The 23,641-nt window shown below is 45.7% G+C and overlaps 1 protein-coding gene across 1 annotated transcript in view; it reads left to right on the top strand.

Moving 5' to 3' along the window:
* The window catches only part of CRISPLD2 (cysteine rich secretory protein LCCL domain containing 2), a 69,673-nt gene that overhangs the window by 29,203 nt on the left and 16,829 nt on the right, over window positions 1-23,641 (top strand). The window contains exons 7-13 of the mRNA XM_040253967.1: window positions 2,920-3,060; window positions 5,129-5,189; window positions 10,850-10,916; window positions 11,403-11,533; window positions 13,497-13,540; window positions 16,954-17,026; window positions 20,121-20,196. Coding sequence (XP_040109901.1) covers window positions 2,920-3,060; window positions 5,129-5,189; window positions 10,850-10,916; window positions 11,403-11,533; window positions 13,497-13,540; window positions 16,954-17,026; window positions 20,121-20,196 — 593 coding nt within the window. The remainder of the gene's footprint in view (window positions 1-2,919; window positions 3,061-5,128; window positions 5,190-10,849; window positions 10,917-11,402; window positions 11,534-13,496; window positions 13,541-16,953; window positions 17,027-20,120; window positions 20,197-23,641) is intronic.

Below are 23,641 nucleotides of genomic sequence, written 5' to 3'. Positions count from 1 at the left end.
TCTCCTCTGGCTTCGATCCCGTCCATCCTCCTACTCCCGTCCCATCCCCAGGGTTCCCCTGGGGCAGTGGTTGTACAGTGATGAGTCAGCCAGTGAAATGGCTGCAGAGTATCCTATCAAAAGGCATCCAGAGAAGATCTCTGGAAGAAATCTTGAAGTCACCCTTCAATTGAATGGCTTGTGTCAACACAAAATGGTTGGTCTGCCCTTCAGAGAAGAAATGTTGTCACCCTAAAGGAGAAATGGAGATAAGGCTCAGAATTGGTGGACATTTGATGGGACTTGAGTCTTAATCCATTGACACAAAGAAGCCTGGGAGGGCCCCATTCCTGCTCCTTGAACTCTTTCTTATCAAAGCACATCTGTTGTCTTTTCTCACTGGAGAAGCTTAGAAGGCAGGGGTTTCCAACTCTGGTCCATGGCATCCTTGCTGAGTCCCCCAGCAGATGTGCACCATCTCATGTTTGATAAGGGCACACAAGCAATACTTTGCTTTGCTTTGGCTGGAGTGTAAGGCGAAGTGGCAAGAATACACAGAAGAATTGTACAAAAAAGATCTTCACGACCAAGAAAATCATGATGGTATGATCACTCACCTAGAGCCAGACATCCTGGAATGTGAAGTCAAGTGGGCCTTAGAAAGCATCACTACGAACAAAGCTAGTGGAGGTGATGGAATTCCAGTTGAGCTCTTTCAAATCCTGAAAGATGACGCTGTGAAAGTGCTGCACTCAATATGCCAGCAAATTTGGAAAACTCAGCAGTGGCCACAGGACTGGAAAAGGTCCGTTTTCATTCCAATCCCAAAGAAAGGCAATGCCAAAGAATTCTCAAACTACTGCACAATTGGACTCATCTCACACACTAGTAAAGTAATGCTCAAAATTCTGTAAGCCAGGCTTCAGCAATACGTGAACTGCGAACTTCCAGATGTTCAAGCTGGTTTTAGAAAAGGCAGAGGAACCAGAGATCAAATTGCCAACATCTGCTGGATCACTGAAAAAGCAAGAGAGTTCCAGAAAAACATCTATTTCTGCTTTCTTGACTATGCCAAAGCCTTTGACTGTGTGGATCACAAGAAACTGTGGAAAATTCTTCAAGAGATGAGAATCCCAGACCACCTGACCTGCCTCTTGAGAAATCTGTATGCAGGTCAGGAAGCAACAGTTAGAACTAGACATGGAACAACAGACTGGTTCCAAATAGGAAAAGGAGTACATCAAGGCTGTATATTGTTACCCTGCTTATTTAACTTATATGCAGAGTACATCATGAGAAACGCTGGGCTGGATGAAGCACAAGCTTGGTGCCGGGAGAAATATCAATAACCTCAAATATGCAGATGACACCACCCTATGGCAGAAAGTGAAGAGGAACTAAAAAGCCTTTTGATCAAAGTGAAACAGAAGAGCAAAAAGTTGGCTTAAAGCTCAACATTCAGAAAACGAAGATCATGGCATCTGGTCCCATCACTTCATGGGAAATAGATGGGGAAACAGTGGAAACAGTGTCAGGCTTTATTTTGGGGGGCTCCAAAATCACTGCAGATGGTGACTGCAGCCATGAAATTAAAAGACACTTACTCCTTCGAAGGAAAGTTATGACCAACCTAGATAGCATATTGAAAAGCAGAGACATTACTTTGCCAGCAAAGGTCCGTCTAGTCAAGGCTATAGTTTTTCCAGTGGTCATGTATGGATGTGAGAGTTGGACTGTGAAGAAAGCTGAGTGCTGAAGAATTGATGCATTTGAACTGTGGTGTTGGAGAAGACTCTTGAGAGTCCCTTGGACTGCAAGGAAATCCAACCAGTCCATTCTAAAGGAGATCAGCCCTGGGTGTTCTTTGGAAGGAATGATGCTGAAGCTGAAACTCCAGTGCTTTGGCCACCTCATGTGAAGGGTTGACTCATTGGAAAAGACCCTGATGCTGGGAGGGATTGGGGGCAGGAGGAGAAGGGGACGACAGAGGATGAGATGGCTGGATGGCATCACCAACTCGATGGACGTGAGTTTGAGTGACCTCCGGGAGATGGTGATGGACAGGGAGGCCTGGCATGCTGCGATTCATGGGGTCACAAAGAGTCACACATGACTGAGTGACTGATCTGATCTGAAGGCTTGGTATCCAAGTGGCCTGATTACAGATCATGGTGACTTTCATAATGAGAACTGATGCTTAATAAATGCAATTTCTTTGGTGAATTAGAATGTTTTGAAACATGAAGGTGGCAGTCATGTTTGGAGAAATAACCATATTTGGGTGGGGAAAAGGTTGGGAGCCAGTGAACTAAGTTTTTTTAACCAAGAGTTGGGTCTTTGGCTCTTTCTGGGTGATGTACTGGGTTTCAGAACTTGAGTGCAGAGAAAGGTTAAGTGATCTTGACCTTTGGGTGTGGGGAAGGGAGCAGAAGGTGTGGGCGGTAAAGGGCAATGGTTCTAAGACTATCGAGACGGGTATTCTTGCACCCCGATGGCATGTATCTAGGAAGACCCCTCCTGCAGTGAGAACCCAGGGCAGAGGGTCCTCAGGGAGACAGCTGTGGTTTGGGGTCAGAGGATGAGGTGGCTTCCTGAAGCTGCTTCCGTGGGTGGGCAGTGGTGAGTAGGCAGAGATGGGACAAGAAATCATTCTGACCACCCAGGGGTGGGTGCAGGGGCCTTCTAACCTCTGGTCAGCCCAGCTGCTCTTGGGTTCCAATTCAAGCACAGTGAGCAGAGAGCCATCCATCGCCCTTGATGGGGAGAATCCCACCTGGCCAGTTGGCCCTGAAGTGGAACTTTCTCTTTGCTGCTGAAATGACCTTTTTTGAAAGCAAACCTCAAACGAGTTTTGTCTCCAGCTGGCTTTTTTAGTTCTTCCCAAGGGCATTTTGTGGATATCCCAGCATGCTGCTTTTCTCTCCCCCCTTCACTATTAAGAGACTCACGGCCAGGAACCTGAAACGGACGACATGAACGAGGTGGAAGTGGCCCCTATTCCTGAAGAGAAGCACGTCTGGATCACCCCAAGGGTGATCAAACCCACGAAGCCCAAGAAAGACTCTCCCGTGAACTACATGAGTGAGTGGGGCTCTGCCCTGCCGGGCCGCCTCTGGAGGGGGCAGTTTTCTCTGGGGTGGACGGAGTAGGGGAGCCAGTGGGTTGAGGTCTCCAAGTTGACAAACAGCGGGGACCAGAGTGGGGTGTAGCTTGCAAAAGCACCACCCAAACACGTTTCTAAAAAATGATATTTTAAAGTCATTTCAAAAGAAGCGTTACAGGAGCTGTGCTTGGGTGGCCTTCCCCCCATCCCCCTACGCAGTTATTTTAAGGTTAGACCTTCTCTTGTCCTTTCAGAGAGGACCAGGGCTGAGATCGGGTTCCTGTTGGGGTGCCCACCTCCCAAAGGATGAGTGAGCAGGCAGCGTGGGGCCCAGCTCCCAGGGCCACCACACACACGGGTCCTGTGACTCGGGCCTGCCTCTTTGACACTCCGTGTGCTCATCTGTAAAGTCAGAGCCCTGATGACTCTTGTTAGCACTGTTTTAGTTTAGAAACACGGGTGTGTGCATTTCCTGTGTCCATATTTTAGGAGAGGCATTGTGTTCTTGACAGAGAAGAACTGAAGCAGTCACTAAGGAGCTAGTCTATGAATTCTAGACCTGGGCTGGATGTTCTCATCTGTCCCTCCTCAGCCATCTCCTTGCCAGAGCGGCTGCAGCTCGGTCAGGTCGCTGTGAAGATTCTTTACAGTCACATGGGTCCCCAGTGTCAGCTGTACTGTGAGGTCTCAGCGTTGCCTCCAACAGCTCCGTTACGGCGGAAAGTTGGCTGTTTCCCCAGAGACTTTCGGAGGTCCCCAGATGCCATGTTCTCACGCTCACTTCTGGTCTCCCAAGACCCTTCCCCTCCTGGGGCTCGCTTCTCTCTGCCTTCCCTTGCTTGGCTCTGATTACCCCCTCCCTGGCCCGGGTCACCTGTGTATGCTCCACCTTTATGAAATTTGGGGGCTCTAGAGGGCATTTTCTTACAGACACGGCACCAGGTATGGCTCCTCTGCCCGCCAGTGTCTCTGTTTTCCCTCTAAACCATCACACAGCACACAACTGGACTCGTCTGAGCATGAGGCCAGCTCACGCCCGTCTTTCTCAGAAAGCCTTGGCTATTTCGTCAGTTGCCTTCCCGCCACCCCCCACCCAGCCAGTGTTCTCGTGGGCCTTCAGTTATCTCTCCCCTGGGCTTCCCACCTGCAATGGCACCCCACTCCAGTACTCTTGCCTGGAAAATCTCATGGATGGAGGAGCCTGGTAGGCTGCAGTCCATGGGGTCGCTAAGAGTCAGATACGACTGAGCGACTTCCCTTTCACTTTTCACTTTCATACATTGGAGAAGGAAATGGCAACCCACTCCAGTGCTCTTGCCTGGAGAATCCCAGGGACAGGGGAGCCTGGTGGGCTGCTGTCTATGGGGTCGCACGGAGTCGGACACGACTGAAGCGACTTAGCAGCAGCAGCAGCAGCAGCAGCAGCTCTCTGTGACCAGGAAATACCCTGATGTCCTTGTCTGTCCAGAGGTTCCAAACTCTTTCATTATTATTTTATTATTTGATAATGTAAAATTACAAAATAATACATGTCTTTCTGTCAAACTATAACGCTACTCCAAGATTCTGATATGTCCCTATAAACTAAACCAAAAGGAAAACTTGGCAAAGTCCTCTTGGCTGTAGGGGAGGTGACACTGGGAAGAATGGCTGGGTCCCCACTTCCTGGGCTGCACCAGGCTCACCCTCCAGGCCCTGTGAGGCTGAGGGGAACTCAGTGTACCAGGCTGCCTTCCAGGGTTGGTTCACTTTCTCATCAAGGCTCAGAGAAACTCCTGGAGGTGGACACTGTGCCCATCCCCATTAATAAGGGATTTGAACCTCAGAGAGGGGAAGTAAGTGTCCAAGGTGACAGTGCTACTGGAAAAAGGAGCTGGGATTCTAACCTCTACCCTGCGCCTGCAGCCAGTGGGTGACACTTCTGCTCTCGTTATGACAAGGATTCCAGGATATTCCAGAAAGTTCCTCAGGGTGGGGATGGCATCTGCTCTCAGACTCATCCTCCCATTTCTTGCCGTGACAAGTGTTTCTGCATTTTTCTCCTAGCCCAAGTTGTCAAGTGTGACACCAAGATGAAGGACAAGTGTAAAGGGTCCACGTGCAACAGGTAAGGGCTGGCCTCCCTCTCCCACCACCTGCAGCCCTTAGACACACCTGCTCTGGGTCAGGGGTCCCTTCGTGGCCTGTCGTCTGATCTGCTGTGGAAATGCCAGGTGTGCTATCGACAGGGAGACCCTGAATGATGTTTTGGTGCAGGTGGGTGCTCCTTTCCACCCTCTGCCTGAAGGGGTCCCAGAGTGAGCCAGAGCTCTGGGCTGCAGCAGTGTTAGGGCAGGTGTGGCCATGGCCGGGTCCAGCACAGCTGCTGTGGGGTCCCAGTCAGCCTGCTTCCCCAGGGCCCCACCAGACGAGGAGCAGCCAGCATCTCCCCCAGAGTGGAACGAATTAATCTAGCCAATGGAGTTGCTTAGTATCATCCATTTCGGATGTTGAAAAACATCTGCCAAGAAGAACAAACTTGGTTTTGGCAACATAGCCGCTGAGCTGCTCCTCTGGCAGCAAATGGCCAACAGGTGCAGCGGCCACATGCAGACCCTCAGGTTCATGGCAGGAAAACTGTGGAGGGGAGGGGTGGAGGGGTCCTTGCTCTTCTTCCTATAGGTCCTGGTGTCTGTTCATCTAAAGCTGAATCATGTTATTTAAAGCACATGCTAGGTGTGTATGCCCAGTAGTGGGATTGCTGGGTCACAAGGCAGTTCTATTTCCAGTTTTTTAAGGAATCTCCACACTGTTCTCCATAGTGGCTGTACTAGTTTCCATTCCCACCAACAGTGTAAGAGGGGTCCCTTTTCACCACACCCTCTCCAGCATTTATTGCTTGTAGACTTTTGGATCACAGCCATTCTGGGTGGCATGAAATGGTACCTCAACATGTGTTTTTGATTTGCATTTCTCTGATAATGAGTGATGTTGAGCATCTTTTCAAGTGTTTGTTAGTCATTTGTATGTCTTCTTTGAAGAAATATCTGTTTAGTTCTTTGGCCTGTTTTTTGATTGGGTCATTTATTTTTCTGGAATTGAGCTGCAGGAGTTGCTTGTATATTTTTGAGATTAGTTCTTTGTCAGTTGCTTCATTTACTATTATTTTCTCCCATTCTGAAGGCTGTCTTTTCACATTGCTTATAGTTTCTTTTTTTGTGCAGAAGCTTTTAAGTTTAATTAGGTCCCATTTGTTTATTTTTGCTTTTATTTCCAATATTCTGGGAAGTGGGTCATAGAGGATCCTGCTGTGATTTATGTCGGAGAGTGTTTTGCCTATGTTCTCCTCTAGGAGTTTTATAGTTTCTAGTCTTACGTTTAGATCTTTAATCCATTCTGAGTTTATTTTTGTGTATGGTGTTAGAAAGTGTTCTAGTTTCATTCGTTTACAAGTGGTTGACCAGTTTTCCCAACACCATTTGTTAAAGAGATTGTCTTTTCTCCATTGTATATTCTTGCCTCCTTTGTCAAAGATAAGGTGTCCATAGGTGCATGGATTTATCTCTGGGCTTTCTATTTTGTTCCATTGATCTATATTTCTGTCTTAGTGCCAGTTCCATACTGTCTTGATGACTGTGGCTTTGTAGTAGAGCCTGAAGTCAGGCAGGTTGATTCCTCCAGTTCTATTCTTCTTTCTCAAGATTGCTTTGGCTATTCGAGGTTTTTTGTATTTCCATGCAAATTGTGAAATTATTTGTTCTAGCTCTGTGAAAAATGCCATTGGTAGCTTGATAGGGATTGCATTGAATCTATAGATTGCTTTGGGTAGTATACTCATTTTCACTATATTGATTCTTCCAATCCATGAACATGGTATATTTCTCCATCTACTAGTGTCCTCTTTGATTTCTTTCACCAGTGTTTTATAGTTTTCTATATATAGGTCTTTAGTTTCTTTAGGTAGATATATTCCTAAGTATCTTATTCTTTTCGTTGCAATGGTGAATGGAATTGTTTCCTTAATTTCTCTTTCTCATTTTCTCATTATTAGTGTATAGGAATGCAGAATTGAAAGAGACACGTGTACCCCAATGTTCATCGCAGCACAGTTTATAAATAGCCAGGACATGGAAGCAACCTAGATGTCCATCAGCAGATGAATGGATAAGAAAACTGTGGTACATATACACAGTGGAGTATTACTCAGCCATTAAAAAGAATACATTTGAATCAGTTCTAATGAGGTGGATGAAACTGGAGCCTATTATACAGAGTGAAGTAAGCCAGAAAGAAAAACACCAATACAGTATCAGTTCAGTTCAGTTCAGTCGCTCAGTCGTGTCCGACTCTTTGCAACCCCATGAATTGCAGCACACCAGGCCACCCTGTCCATCACCAACTTCCGGAGTTCACTCAGACTCGTGTCTATCAAGTCAGTGATACCATCCAGCCATCTCATCCTCTGTTGTCCCCTTCTCCTCCTGCCCCCAATCCCTCCCAGCATCAGAGTCTTTTCCAATGAGTCAACTCTTTGCATGAGGTGGCCAAAGTACTGGAGTTTCAGCTTCAGCATCATTCCCTCCAAAGAAATCCCGGGGTTGATCTCCTTCCAATACAGTATACTAACACATATATATGGAATTTAGAAAGATGGTAATGATAACCCTGTATACAAGACAGCCAAAGAGACACAGATGTACAGAACACTCTTTTGGTCTCTGGGAGAGGGAGAGGGTAGGATGATTTGGGAGAATGGCATTGAAGCATGTATAATATATGAAATGAATCACCAGTCCAGGTTTGATGCAGGATACAGGATGCTCAGGGCTGGTGCACTGGGATGACCCAGAGGGATGGTACGGGGAGAGAGGTAAGAGAGGGGTTCAGGATGGGGAACACATGTACACCCGTGGCAGATTCATGTTGATGTATGGCAAAACCAATACAATATTGTAAAGTAATTAGCCTCCAATTAAAATAAATAAATTTATATTTTAAAAAATAAAGCACATACTCAAAAGAGAAGTTGTATTGTATTACCTGAAAGAGAGGGTCCTATTTTACACCATGGGGATGTGGAGTCAAGTTTGTCAGGAGAACTCTCCACTCGCCTTTGGCAGAAGTGTCCTGGGACAGAGAGCAGCTGGGATCAGATGTTCAAGGGGCTCACACGTTGTCCCACCAGCCTTGGTGATGGGCCAGCAAATACTGCAAAAGTAGAATCAGGCAGTTTGGTGGTAAGATGAGCAAGAGGTGGCAGCGAGGGTGGTGGAGTAACCATCTGCCCCCACCCTGCACGTCGTCCCAGAGGGGTCTCCACCCTGCAGACTCCCGGGTCTGAGATGCCCGGAAGGCTCCCGAGCTGCCCCGTGGCAGTGCCGTGTCTTCCGAACTGCTGACTCATAATAAGAGCATCATGCCTGAATAGTCAGTGGGAAAAATGACAAGATTTGGAGAACTTTCGTTGTCAGACAGCATCAAAAGAGTTTCAGGATTGGAGGTAGATGGAGCCCTCCCCAAGCACGAAGAAGGCAGGGGTCTGTGCACATGAAGCCTCTTAGATGCCTCCTGTCAAGAAATAGAGCTCAGCCCATGTGCAACCCCCTGCACTCCCACGGTGCCCTTCCTGGATGTTGTCCCATCACCTAGCACATCAGTTTTCTGTGCATGGCACTTTTGCAAGAATAACATTCACTGGGATGTTTTTTCTGACTTTAAAGGATATCCTTGTTCATTGTACTTCAGGAAAACAACCACCAAAACAAGTACAAATAAAATAAGTGTCCTAGAATCTTGTCAGTGTCAGTAATAATTTGATGTCGTTCCTTCCAACCTTTGTTCTGTGCTCTGATTAGGCCTATCCTATTGTACAATCTTGTATGGTACTGGTTTCACTTAAGATTTCCAAAGTAAATAACTATTCCTCAAAAACTTCATTTCTAGTGGCCGTATAATACGCTGACATTTGGCTACACAGAAATATATTTGGCTATTCCTTTGACACCTGCTGACTTACTTCCAGTTTTTCCCAGTTATAAACAGTTGGAATAACATGGAGGTCTGACTTTCTGATTTTTTTCTTGGGAGAGTCAAGAATCAAGGGATATAAAATTTTTAAGTTTCTTTGAATTGAAGCATAATTAATTTACAATGTTGTGTTAGTTTCAGGTATATAGCAAAGTGATTGTTATACATATATATATTCTTTTTCAGATTCTTTTCCATTATAGGTTACTATAAGATACTGCATATAGTCCCTATATACAATATACAGTAGGTCTTTGTTGGTTATCTATTTTATATATAGTAGTGTGTATATATTGGAGAAGGAAATGGTAACCCATTCCAGTGTTCTTGCCTGGAGAATCCCAGGGATGGGGTAGCCTGGTGGGCTGCCGTCTATGGGGTCGCACAGAGTTGAACACGACTGAAGTGACTTAGCAGCAGCAACAGTGTGTATATATTAATCCCAAACTCCTGATTTAGCCCTTCCCCAATTTTCCCCTTTTGTATTCCTAAATTTTCTATGTCTATGAGTCTGTTTCTGTTTTATAAATAAGTTCATTTGTATCTTTTTTTAGATTCCACACATAAGTGATAGGATATATTTGTCTTTCTCTGACTTCACTTAGAATGATAATCTCTAGATCCATCCATGTTGCTGCAAATGGAATTATTTTAGTTTTATGGCTGAGTAATATTCCATGGTATATATGTACCATCTTTTTATCCATCTATCTGTTGATGGACCCTTAGGTTACTTCCATGTGAATATTGTGACTATTGCTGGCATGACCATTGGGGTACCTGTATCTTTTTGAATTAGAATTTTTCATCTTTTCAGGATATATGCCCAGGAGTGGGATTACTGGATCACTTGGTAGTTCTGTTTTTAGTTTTTAGGGAACCGCCATCCTATTTTCCATAGTGGCTGCACAAACTTGCATTCCCACCAAGAGTGTAGGAGGCTTCCCTTTTCTCCACAACTCTGCAGCATTTGTTATTTGTAAACTTTTTAGTGATGGGTGGTACTTCATTGTGGTTTTAATGTACATTTTTTCTATTAGCAAAATTGAGGATGTTTTCATGTTCCTGTTGGCCATCTGGCTGTCTTCTCTGGAGAAATGTCTATTTAGATCTTCTGCTCATTTGGGGGGCTTTCTGATTGGATTATTTGTTCTTTTTTTATATTAAGCTGTATGAGTTTATATATTTTGGAAATTAATTGCTCGCAGGTCACTTCATTTGCAAATGTTTCCTCCCAGTTTGTAGGTTGTTTTTCTTCATTGTTTATGGTTTAAGGGACATGAATTGTCAAGGCTTTCTGGAAAGATAAATTGATATTTGTTTGTGAGCATGATCACCATCATTGAATTTTATTCTATAAAAACACCCTTGTAGTTTGACACCTGGAACTTTTTAGTCTGCACATCTTTGATGATTGGTATCTGAGGACTTTTTTGGTGCCTTTGAAGCCACTTGTCTTTCTTCTGGACAAGCCATTTGTCCATCTGTTCATAGAAACGTCCATCTATTTGACTTGAATCTGAAGCACATGAAGATGGTCTTTAAAGAGGCCAAGTTGAATCTGTAATTGTGTCCATGTGTCCATACACTTCAGCTTGGGTAAATTGTGACTTGCTCCCAAACGGTGTATGCTAGATCACTGACACTTTTCTATATGTAATAATAGCTACTGAAAGGGAATAAAAACAATAACTTCATGGCGAGGTTTTCTCAACGTATTTCATTCAACTTATGAAAATCATCTTCTTTCTTCCCCATCAGGTACCAGTGCCCAGCAGGCTGCCTGCACAGTGGGGCAAAGATCTTTGGGACTCTCTTTTATGAAAGTGTAAGTATGGCCAGAGCTTCTTTAACTGGCCAGCGTGGACTCCTGTCTCTGTGTTAAAAGCAGGTGGCTGGTTTTCAGGTGAAGAGATTTTCATTCTGCTCAGTAATCAAACCCCCCTCTTTGTAGAGCTGATCCATGCCTATTTCTGGGGTCACAGATTTGTGAAGCCACTTTCGGGAATGGGGGCTGACCCCTGAGCCAACCAGTCTCTATGTTAGCCCCAGCGTTAATATGCTCCACTGGAGGGGGAGAAAGGGCTGTTTGTCACTGTTCTTAGTTTGTAAAGCAATGCAGATGAGTTCTTAAAGATAAGCAACTCCAGAAACAAAGACGTGTTATAGAGTGAGGTCCGAGTCAGCAGTGGGGTGAGCCTTGGCCCGGCTTTTTGGCTTTTTGTGGGTTGAGGACAAACATCTTGTGTGTTCTTGGAAATGATTGCTGACAAAGGTGAATTCAGATGTACTTACATTCTGGCCCCGCCCTCAGGCATCCAGCATCTGCCGGGCCGCCATTCACTACGGGATCCTGGACGACAGGGGAGGCCTGGTGGACGTCACTAGGAATGGGAAGGTTCCCTTTTTTGTCAAGTCAGAGAGAAATGGCGTGCAGTCTCTGAGGTAAATGTTCTGTGATCAGGGCTCATAAAAACTTCTTTTCTGATTGTGAAAGTATTGTTGAAACCTTGGGAAGTTCTGGACCATATAAAGAAGTGGGAAATAATAAAGATGACAGTGCTATAACTCAGAAATCACCCCTATAGGCCATTTAGCATATTTTATTCCACTGGGTTTCTGTGTGTGTTTAATGTGTTGAGCTTTTTGTATGTTTGCTTGTTTTGTAGCTTTTAGGAAAGTTTATTCCATATTTGAAAGTTAATACTGATTGCTCTTAATTATGAAATGTACATATAGCCATTAAGATATAGAAAAACAAATAAGGAAATATTGACCCCTTCTTTCCCACTTGCTCGAGATAGTCTCGGTACACAACCTTCAAAAGCATACAGTCTTGCAGTCTGACGTGAGTTCTGAATCCTGCTTTTTTCCCTTCCTTGTCACTGAGACCTTTTCAGACACCTCAGTAATGACTGATAGTATCTTTGAGTTTGCAGGCTAATTCTTCAGTGGCATTCCCTACATACCCCCCTGCCCCTGAGAATGAAGCTTTACATTTTTTAAATATACCTACTTGTGTTTGCAAGATGCTCATCACATAAGGTATGTGGATGGATCACAAGGCAGACCATCCTTGCCGTCCTGACTTTTGGGGGATGGAGGGGGCATGAAGACCAGCAGGAGGCCATGTCTTGATCTGTCCATGGCATCTGAGGCATAAGGTGACCAGGAGATGGTGGAACCCACTGCAGGCTCTGGGGTCAAATGGACCTGGCTCTGCCTCCTCCTCGTCTGTGACCTGGGCTGGCTTCCTCATCCCTTCTGGCTGGCAGTGCCCTGATATTTAAATGGGGGCCATGGTAGGACCTGAGGCTGACACCCAGCTAACCCACCATAGGGCAGCGTGTCAGGCACCCGTGTCAGCACCCCCCCTCCCCCAGGGTCTGTGGCAGGAAGGTGCTCAGCAGACGCTTCTGTGGTTGTTACAAGGTGGTATGTCCATGTCCATTCTAAACAGTGAGGCCACTCAAAACATTTCAGAAACGATGTGAGTCATTCTGCTTGGAAAGGCCTTGTTCTTCATCTTTAGGCAGTGTTGCAATATTCCTTGTTTTGTCTTAGCTGGGGATTTGGGGGTTATGTAAACAAAACAAAACAAAAAAGAGCAAGGAAGTTTAAACAAAAACCAAGAAAATATTCAGAGATCGATTGGGTGACCTCAACACCAGCCTTGGTGAAGCTCACCCTCAGGCCTGGTGGAGCTGTGGGCTTGGGTGAGGGTTCAGATCTGTGTTGTCCAGGATGCCCGTCCTGAAGCTACTTCTGGTCTCTTCCAGTGGCCAGCTTTGCATCTAGAGTGAGGCTCTTCATGTCTTAGAATTCAGGGAGTCTGTGAACACAAAACAGATGAAAGCTATAGTTTCACGGACCTCTAATTGAAATGTGGTATTGTCTTCCTTTATGGATATTTAGCCCCACATCTAGCTAGCACTGCTAGAAGTCCGCTTGCTGGAGACATCTTGAAACATTCTCTGCCATCATGGTCCCTCAGTGACAGAAGTTAGAAAACCTGCCTCTTGATTCTGGTTTTAATGCATTAATAAAGATGCACAGCCATTAGGCTAACACAAATTTGTTTTCATACTTTGATAATGATATTAATAATACATGACTTCCTTTTAATCTTTTAAATGTATCATATGCATTTAAAAAGCATTGTTCTGAGGAGGCGTCCAAAGGCTTTACCAGGCCTCTAGAGGGATCCTTGGCACGAAGAAGGTTAATGAGCTCTGTTCTAGAATGTTCTCAGTCTAGACCTTGCTCTGGAATGTCCTACGGGCTTTCACGGTGATGGGAAACAAGTAGGAAGACATGAAATTGAGGCTGAAATAAACTAAGTACAGTAACAAGGGTGCATGTTTAGAAGCAGTTCTGTTTTGCATTCATCTAATGTTTCCTTTTACAGCAAATACAAGGCTTCCAGCTCATTCACGGTGTCCAAAGTAAAAGGTAAGCTGGACAGTCTTCTCTTATATGACCACAATCCACAGGTTACCCTGAAATTTTGTTCCTCTTAGTTACTGATTTAATGGTTATCATAACTGTTGATACTGCTTTTCTCAGCATTGCCACAATATTGAAGAGGTTCCTGAGAAGGATTCTTTAGCTAGTTTCTAAACATATCCGAACTTGGCATTGGCCCTAGATGGCTAAGGCTGAAACACAGGCCCGAGTTCCCAGCTGACTATCACAGAAAGGCTATTGCCTGGGTCTAGAAGGCAAGGGCACCCCACTCCAGTACTCTTGCCTGGAGAATCCCAGGGATGGGGGAGCCTGGTGGGCTGCCATCTATGGGTCGCACAGAGTCGGACACAACTGAAGTGACTTAGCAGCAGCAGCAGCAGCAGCAGCAGAGTAGCTAACAGGCTTCATAGGGAGTTTGATTTCTACTGAGTGGTAGTGGCTACCTGGAACATTGTGTTGAGAAGGATTCTGAGGTCCAGTTCTGTGCTCAGCAGAAAACAGAGCTGGAGAGGTTAGTCATGTCTGCCACAGAGGAGGGAGCGAAGCCTGGGGAAGGACGTGGCCTGTATTTGCTGTATTGCATCCAGCTTTGTACATGACCTGTGGCTTATTCCTTTGGCAGGGCGGCATGTGGCCATGGGAGAGCAGGCTGTAATCAGAATTGGGCTTGGGTTTGTAGTTGCCCAGACCGGGCACTTGCCTGGATGGGCTCAAGCAGGCAGGGGTGCATGGGCACACCACCAACATTCCCCTCCCCCCGGGAAACTGCCCGCCCGCCCTTTCTTCCTTTGGGAAAGCCATGCTTGTCATTTGGCCTGGATACCAGACAGGTTGTTGTTCAGTCGTTCAGTCGTGTCCAACTCTTTGTGACCCCATGGACTGCAGCACGCTAGGCCTTCTTGGCCTCCACTGTTTCCTGGAGTTTACTCAAACTCATATCCACTGAGTTGGTGATGCCATCCAGCCATTTCATGCTCTCTCGTCCCCTTCTCTCCTGGATACCTGACTACCTGGTTAGATATCTTTATAAAAATATGTAGCAGCATTTTACTGTATTACAAAATTAATACCTATTTATTCCAGATAATTTTAAAATATGGAGAATCAGTAGGGAAAAAAGAAAAAAGAAGACCTAAATTCCACCACTCAGAGATAACTACTCTGAACATTTTGGTGGATTTCTGTAGAGTTTATTTTCCCTCTGCATTGAGTATATACATTGGTAATATGTACATTGATATGTTTTTAAAAATTGAAATTGGTAGCCTGATTTATTTTTTGAATAATAATATACCAAGAATATACTTCTATACCTTTAAGTGGACTTCTGGACCTAATTTTAATGGTCTCCCCAGCATCCCATCGTATAACAGACCCTTGTTGGACCCCTGCCCGTCTAGATGATAGGCTCTGCTAGAGGTAGGCAAACTACAACCTTCAAGGCCAAACCCCGCCTGCCATCTGTTTTGTAAATAAAGTTTTACTGGCACGGAGCCATGCCTATTCATTTCTGTGTTGCCTAAGAATCATTTTTCAACAGTATGTGGACTGTGAACTTCCAGATGTTCAAGCTGGTTTTAGAAAGGCAGAGGAACCAGAGATCAAATTGCCAACATCTGTTGGATTATCAAAAAAGCAAGAGAGTTCCAGAAAAACATCTATTTCTGCTTTATTGACTACGCCAAAGCCTTTGACTGTGTGGATCACCACAAACTGGAAAATTCAGAAAGAGATGGGAATCCCAGACCACTTGACCTGCCTCTTGAGAAATCTGTATGCAGGTCAGGAAGCAACAGTTAGAACTGGACATGGAACAACATACTGGTTCTAAATAGGAAAAGGAGTACGTCAAGGCTGTATACTGCCACCCTGCTTATTTAACTTATATGCAGAGTTCATCATGAGAAATGCGAGGCTGGATAAAGCACAAGCTGGAATCAAGATTGCCAGGAAAAATATCAATAACCTCAGATATGCAGATGACACCACCCTTATGGCAGAAAGTGAAGAGGAACTAAGCCTCTTGATGAAAGTGAAAGAGGAGAGTGAAAAAATTGGCTTAAAGCTCAACATTCAGAAAACTAAGATCATGACGTCTAGTCCCATCAATCACTTCATGGCAAATAGATGGGGAAACAATGGAAACAGTGGCAGACTTTATTTTGGGGGGCTCCAAAATCACTGCAGATGGTGACTGCAGCCATGAAATTAAAAGACGCTTACTCCTTGGAAGAAAAGTTATGACCAACCTAGACAGCATATTAAAAAGCAGAGACATTACATTGCCAACAAAGGTCCATCTAGTCAAAGCTATGGTTTTTTTAGTAGTCATGTATGGATGTGAGAGTTGGACTATAAAGAAAGCTAAGCACCAAAGAACTGATGCTTTTGAACTGTGGTGTTGGAGAAGACTCTGAGAGTCCCTTGGACTGCAAGGAGATCCAACCAGTCCATTCTAAAGGAAATCAGTCCTGAATATTCACTGGAAGGACTGATGTTGAAGCTGAAACTCCAATACTTTGGCCACCTGTTGCAAAGAACCAACTCATTGGAAAAGACCCTGATGCTGGGAAAGACTGAAGGCGGGAGGAGAAGGGGATGACAGAGGATGACATCACTGACTCAATGGACATGAGTTTGAGTTAACTCTGGGAGTTGGTGATGGATAGGGAGGCCTGGCGTGCTGCAGTCCATGGGGTCGCAGAATCGGACACAACTGAGCAACTGAACTGAACTGAACTGAAGGCTGTTTTCTGCTACAACAGCAGAGCAGAGTGGTTATAACACAGATCACAGGGCCCAGGGAGCTGGAAATATTTACTCTGACTCTTCAAGAAAGAGTTTGCTGAGGCCTGGACTAAACAAGGACAAGCTGTTAGAGACCACAGGTATTCAGTATTAGAAGTGCTTCCTTAGACACAGCATTTGACCTTGAAGGAGTCACCTACCCCTCAGGAAGGGTTTGAGCAAACAGCTGAGGCTGGAAATAAAAAACCAGACCTTCAGCGTGTCCTGTGCAGCCTCAGGGGGTCTCTTAGCTCTTTTGGACCTCAGTTTCCCCATATACATAATTAGAACAATACCTTCCATGAGGATCCAGCATGATAAGGTAGAGGGAAAGACTTCAAAGTAGAAAAGCACAATGCTGGTCCCACAGAGAAACTGGTAAGGGTGACGACCTTTGACCTGTAGACACACTTTGGCTGTGGGTTTTGTCTCATCCCTTGAGTGGCCGTCGGGGAGGAGTCGGGAGCACTGGGGCCTGGTGCCTGCTGGGTGCTCACCCTGGCTCTCATCCGAGTTCAGGGGCCCAAGTAGCCCCCAGGACCAGCAGCTCCTTTCACAGTCTGGAAGCCTGAGGCTCAGGCCCGCCCATGACCTGTTGTTCCCATTCACAGTGCAAGACCTGGACTGCTACACCACTGTGGCCCAGCTCTGCCCATATGAGAAGCCGGGGACACACTGCCCAAGGTAAGGCTCCCTGACATCTGGGTTTACAAACATGGGGTCTGAGAGAAAAAGGGCCAGGCTGGGCGGCGGGGTGGGTGGGGTGGTCACCGCACGCAGCCATGCATGGCTGAGTTCTAGACGTGGCCCTGGCATGTGTCCACCTAGGAAGTCATTTGCTTTGTGATCTGAGTCAAGAACCCACCCGACTTCTCCCTGAGACCGCTCATTCTCAGCCTTGGCTGAACACTGGACTTGCCACAGAGGCATTAAAAGGATGAATCCCAATCTCCAAGGGTGGCCCAGGAGGGCATCGCATCTTTAGAAGCTTCTCTGTGAGTCCCTTGTGCAGCCAAGTGCCTGCGGCCTGCCATGAGGAACTTAACTGAGAAGATGACTTTGCCCCGCTCACTGTTGCATCCGCTAGTGGGAGAGAGTGTGTGCTTAGTTGCTCAGCCATATCTGACTCTTTGTGACCCCATAGACTGTAGCCCGCCAGGCTCTTCTGTCCATGGGATTCTCCAGGCTGGAGTGGCTTGCTGTGTCCTCCTCCAGGGGATTCTTCCCAACCCAGGGATCAAACCCAGGTCTCCCACTTTGCAGGCGGATTCTTTACCGTCTGAGCCACCAGGGAAGCAGAAGAGAGTATTTGACTTCATTTGCCACTAAGCTCTTCCCAGGCCCCAAGACAGACCTCAGTGCCTGTCATTCTTGACCCCTTAGATCAGCTGAGAACTCTGGAAGCTGGTTGACACTGGTCCCCTTGGAATCTGCTCTTTGATTCGTATATTTGATCTGTGATGTTTTCTGTGGGTCACTTTAGAACCAGCTTGTTAAAATCCAGCTTTTTGGAGGTAAAACTTACACACAGTGAAATCCGCCAGTAGTAAGTATACAGTTGGGTGTGTTTTGAACAGTGTACACCACAGTCCCGATAGAGGACATTTTCATCACCCCAGCAGGTTCCCTTGTAGTCCATTCCCCTCCCTCCACTCTCTCCTTTATCTCTGCCAGCCCCTGATCCGCTTCCTGTCCCTATAGTCGTGCCTTTTCTGGAATCTCATGTACATGGAGCCATCACAGCAGAGACTTGGGTGTCTGGCTTCTTTCACTCCGCACGATTCTTTGCAATTCATCTGTGTCCTAGAGCCAACAGGTGATATGTTTCTTCTTTCACGTTGCCGAGTGGTGGTCCACTCTGTGGATGTACTGCAGTTTGTCTAAGGAGTGAGTTTTATACGCATCTGCCTAAACCTTACTTGGCTGGTTTTTGGAAGATGGTGAGTCATAACTAAAGAAGAGGGGCCTCTGAAGTACCTATTAGAACCTCTCAGAAGATGGGGGATGTAGCACCCCTGAGCCCTTCTCCTGGGCCTGGAGGCCTGTGGGTTCTCCAAGGGAAAGACTGACCTTAAAACCAACAGGTGAGGACTTCCCTGGTGGTCCAGTGGTTAGGACTCCTGCTTCCACGGCAAGGAGCATGGGTTTGATCCCTTGTTGGAGAACCAAGATCTTACATGCTGGGTGCAGCGGCCCCCCCAAAACCTAACAGGCAGAGAACCCCCAAGGGTGAGCAGGAGGAAACCCAGGAGGGTGCTGATGAGGGAGAGGGTACTGGACTGGGCCCCGGACTCCTCCCCTTGGCTACTCACGTTCCCCTTGGGGCTTTCTCACTGCCCACTGCCACCTCTACCACCACGCTGACCCACCTTGAATGTTCAAGGGAAAACATCCCTTTAATATTTTCCCACATGTTAAAGAGAAGCAGAAGGAAGTAATTTCAGAAAGTACAAACAAAAAGAAAAACTTGACATACTACAAGTATCCAAAATGTTTTTGACCTCTCATTCTAGAAGCAGGAAAGAACATTCTTACCCAGATTCCCTTTCTTTTTTTTTCTGTTTGAATCTCAGACACATCCTCGTTCTCTCTGCCCACTCTGCCCCTTCGCCCCAAAGGACACTTTCCACTTCCGGTCGCTCTGCCTGGCTCTCTTCCCCTTCAGCATTCTGCCTGTCTCTGGGCCAGAGGGCTTCCGGCCGCCTTTTTGGTTTCTTGGTCCCTGGGCTCCAGCCCATGTGTGCCTGTTCCAGATGAAGACAAAAGACCTTTTCTTAAGTCAAGCTTGTGCTCTTTCTTGGTTTGAGAGGCTCCAGTTTGAGGCACTCTCCTCATCCCCTGTGGCAGGGATGTGGTGACTGACAAAGCAGTGAGCAAGCCCTTCCTGCCCCAGGTTATCAGTGTTCCCTCCCTGGAATATTCTGTGACTCACAGAGGTGAGCACCCCAACCCTTTCCTCCTCCAAAACAGGGAAGTAGCCTGAAAAAAAAATCTATTGATTACAATCTCTATAAGGTACCCGCAGTGTGAAGCGGCCAACGCCCAAGAATGGGAGATACAACCCCCTACAATTGCATACTCACCTCTGTTAGATTTTTGTTGCATTTCACCTCATTGTGCATGTCTTTTAATATGAAGAGCTTTTTTTTTTTTAAATTTATTGCAGTATAGTTGACTTACAATGTCGTGTTAGTTTCAGGTACACAACAAAGTGAATCAGTTATGCAAGCATCCGTGGTTGTTGTTCAGTTGCAAGGTAGTGTTAGACTCTCTGTGACTCCATGGGCTGCAGCAAGCCAGGCGTCCCTGTCCTTCAGCGTCTTCTGGAGTTTGCTCAGACTCATGTCCATTGAGTCGGTGATGCCGTCCAGCCACCTCATCCTGTCAGCCCCTTCTCCTCCTCCCCTCGATCTTTCCATCTATATCTACTCTTTGAGATTCTTTTTCCTTATAGTCATTACAGAGTACTGAGTATAGTTCCTCATGCTATACAGTAGTATAGAGCGGGATCTTACAGTAGGTCTATTTTATATATAGAAGTGTGTATATGTCAATAAAATTCTACATTGACTTTTAAGAAAAGGAAAAATATCTTTTATCACCGCTAGGGTGAGAGAGGTATATATGTATTTTTTCTTAAAGAGTAGACTGTGGTAATAATTGCCTTTCCTCTAAGTACTAAATCTTGATGAGCAAATAAAGAGGGCCAGCTGCTTTTCTCAAGAAGTTTTGTTTTCTGCTGATGATAACCATTCCCTAAACGCTTCTTGTTTTCCAGAGTTCACTGTCCAGCGCACTGCAAAGACGAGCCATCCTATTGGGCTCCCGTGTTTGGAAGCAACATTTATGCAGACGTGAGTATTCTGGCCTTATCAGTGACCGCCCCACAGAAACCACGTTCCAGGGTCTGGACATCAGAAATTTAAAATCTCATTCCTGTGCCTCTAGATAAATTTATACCATCCGTTTCTGCAATCTGTGCTCTACTTTCTGCATTTTCAGGAGTATTTGTGCTTCCACCACTGTGTGCTAATGAACACAGACATGGGTGTACCTCCTCTTACCCAGACATCTTCAGAGTTTGGTGAACTGAATCCTGCTCCCTCACTGACAAGCTCTTCTCATGTTAAGGCTGTCATGCATCACATACTGCACTGCCCCGGATACTTAATAACCTTTCTGGCTCTCCTGATGCTTGTGTAGTTGTTGGTCTTCTCTACGCGTTGCATTTCTTTTTGGCTGTGTACATTCCCTGAACTAAAAGCACACAGAAGAAAATGCAAACTACCACCAATTTACTACTTGTAATAACCACTCTTATTATATTCCATTTTTCCATCCTAACTTTAGCAAGGAAACTTCAGCGTGGTTGTTTTTTAAGTTTTATTGAAATATAGTTGATTTACAGGGTTGTGTTAATTTCTACTGTACAGAAAAGTGAGTCAGTTATACATACATATTCTTTTTCATACTCTTTTCTATTCTGGGTTGTCACAGGATGATGAAGATGGTTCTCTGTGCTCCAGAGTAGGCCCTTGTTGTTTATCCATCTTACAGATAAGAGTTTGCAGATGTGGCTGCTACAGAAGAAGGTCTCTCTCTCCTGTGCTCCAGGGTGTAGGGACATGGTGACCCAGGAGATGTGAATATGGTCACAGCTCTGCCCAGCAGGCTCTGTGATCTTCTTGACCAAGCCATTCACCTCTCGGTAGAATGAGCCAGGGCTGGGGTTTTCTAGTTCAGGGAATCCTCTAGATCTGAAAGTCCATGAGTAGATCAGCTTCACTCAACCCCAGCTGATGTTCTTGCTCCGCTTTCCTCATCTTCATTTCTGTAGTTCCCCCGCATCCACTATCGCCACCCCCACCTTTGCCTCCATCTGCCTTCATTTATTCTGGACCCCTGTAACGTCAGCTCACTGAGTTCTGTAAAGTCAGAGCAAACTTCATGACTGACCTTCCCCCACCCCTCATCTTTTTTTCCTCTCCTCTTTAAATGAGCCTTTTTTTTTTGTCCTTGAAAGGTGCTTAGCCAAAATGGAGCTCTAAAAGTTTAATGAAGGAATAAAACAATGTGAATCAACTGTTATACCAAATATTTAAGCCAAAACCTGCTACTGAAAGAGAAAGTCTTTGATTTTCAAGTGCTTTAAATATAAAAGGATGAGCAAGATGATTCTAGTAAAGTACAAAAAGACAAATAGATAAAGCAGGAGTGGCAATATTGTTATCTGATAAAGTGGAATTTAAACATCCTGAATGGGACCAGACAATTCGTTACGCAGTGGCACAAAAGGTACAATTTATGTGTATGTGAAAATCAAGTCCATATCCTCCAAACAGTGTAGCAGCTAAACATATAAAGCAAAAAAAAAAAAAAATTTAGAAATGCAAGGAGAACTTGATGAAATTTTAATAATAATATGAGGCTACATTTTACTTTGTTATAGGTTCTTAAAAACACCATCACTAGGTATTGTTACTCCCATCTTACAGAGACGGACAGGGAGGCTCAGAATAACCTGCCCCAGATCACGCCACTGGCAGTGGCGAAGGCAAGATGCAGACGAGGGCGTGTCTTGTCTCTGGGTCTGTTCTGCCTGCATGAATGTTGCTGCACTTATGAATACACAGGTGTGAACAGGCCTGTGTGAAACCTGTATTCGGTCTCTAACTAAGTTATTCACTAGGATTTTGAGCTTTTGACATCACTGTGCCGGTGCCCATGACAGGGCTTGGCATATAATAATTATTCATATAATAATTAATGTTTGTTAAAAGAATAAGTAGATAAAAATACTGCAGTAGTCAATGCCTAAACATCTCTTGAGAAAATTTTGAAAAAAAAGGAAGGAAGGAAGGGAGAAAGAAGGAGAAAACTACCTCCGTTTCAGAGGCTCTTTTCTGGCCTCGGTTTCTAGGTCACTCTGTATTCTGGGAAATGATGATGCCCCTGGAAAATGTCTGTTTAGCTAAGAGATTTATTTTGGGAGAGTTGTCTCCAGGCCTTCGGAGGGCCCAATAGTGCCTCCCTCGGCGAGCGTTACTTGGCAGACCCCGCACTTTGTGGTGAGCTACAGGCAGGAGGAGCACCAGGGTGCAGCCTGTGAACCACGTCTGGGTCAGAAAATGCAAAAAACTCAAGCCCCAGCTGTGACACTGAACAGTCCTGGGATGGTGGACAAGCCTTGCCCTGCTCTGAACCTGTTTTCTTATCTGTCCCATCTCCCTCTGCGGCTCCTTGAGTTCTCACACTCCTGCGTGCACCAGAATCCCCAGAGAGCTTGTTCAGACAGAGTTCCGGGTCCCACCCCCACCGCATTTCAGACTCGGGGTTTTGGGGTAGAGCCAGGGAATCTGCATTTCTAGCAAGTTCTCTGGTGATGCTGATGCTGCTGGTCTGAGACGGCACTTCAACGACCCCTCGGTTGGAGACGACAGTCCTGTGGGAATTTCCGATAGTGGTGGTGGTGAGAGCAATGATTATGGTGGTGTCTGTCTTGTCATCTGACATCTGTTGAGCACTTACTGTGTGCAGGCCTGCATTCAGCCTTTGATCACACAATCGCCTTGCTAGCCCCTCTTGGGCTCTTATTGACCCCTGTGGAATAGCGTGCAGCTTGCCGGCTCTGAGCGGCAGTCCTGGCTCTGCTGTTTGCCAGCCCAGTGATTTGGGGCAAGTCTTTAAACCCCTGTTAAGAGGGAATAATAGTGGTGGTGATGATGATGATAATAATACTGTGTAGGTTACTGGGAGTTACTGTATCAATCACTTGAAACACTCAGAACTTGTCCTATAGTGATAAATGCTCAGAAAAATTACCTATGATGATCCCTGCTTTATGTTGAGAAGATAGAGCCTCTGAGGGTTAAAATAGGTCATCCAAGGCCACACAGCCAACCAGTGGTGGGGACAGGGGTGCTGAGACCAGATCTCTGTTGATAGTGCTTGTGAATAAGTATCCAGATACCGGTGACGTCGATATGTTGGTGTTGGAGAAGACTCTTGAGAGTCCCTTAGACAGCAAGGAGATCAAACCACTCAATCTTAAAGGAAATCAACTCTGAATATTCATTGGAAGGACTGATGCTGAAGCTGAAGCTCCAATATTTTGGCCATCTGATGTGACGAGTCGACTCACTGGAAAAGACCCTGATGCTTGGAAAGGTTGAGGGCAGGAGGAGAAGGGGACGACAGAGGATGGGATGGTTGGATGCATCACTGGCTCAAAGGACATGGGTTTGAGCAAGCTCTGGGAGATGATGAAAGACAGGGAAGCCTGGCGTGCTGCAGTCCGTG

Source organism: Oryx dammah, unplaced genomic scaffold, assembly GCF_014754425.2.
Source record: "Oryx dammah isolate SB20612 unplaced genomic scaffold, SCBI_Odam_1.1 HiC_scaffold_13, whole genome shotgun sequence".
Taxonomy (NCBI): domain Eukaryota; kingdom Metazoa; phylum Chordata; class Mammalia; order Artiodactyla; family Bovidae; genus Oryx; species Oryx dammah.
Note: the sequence above shows the minus strand (reverse complement) of the source record. Positions and strands in the feature narration are given on the sequence as shown.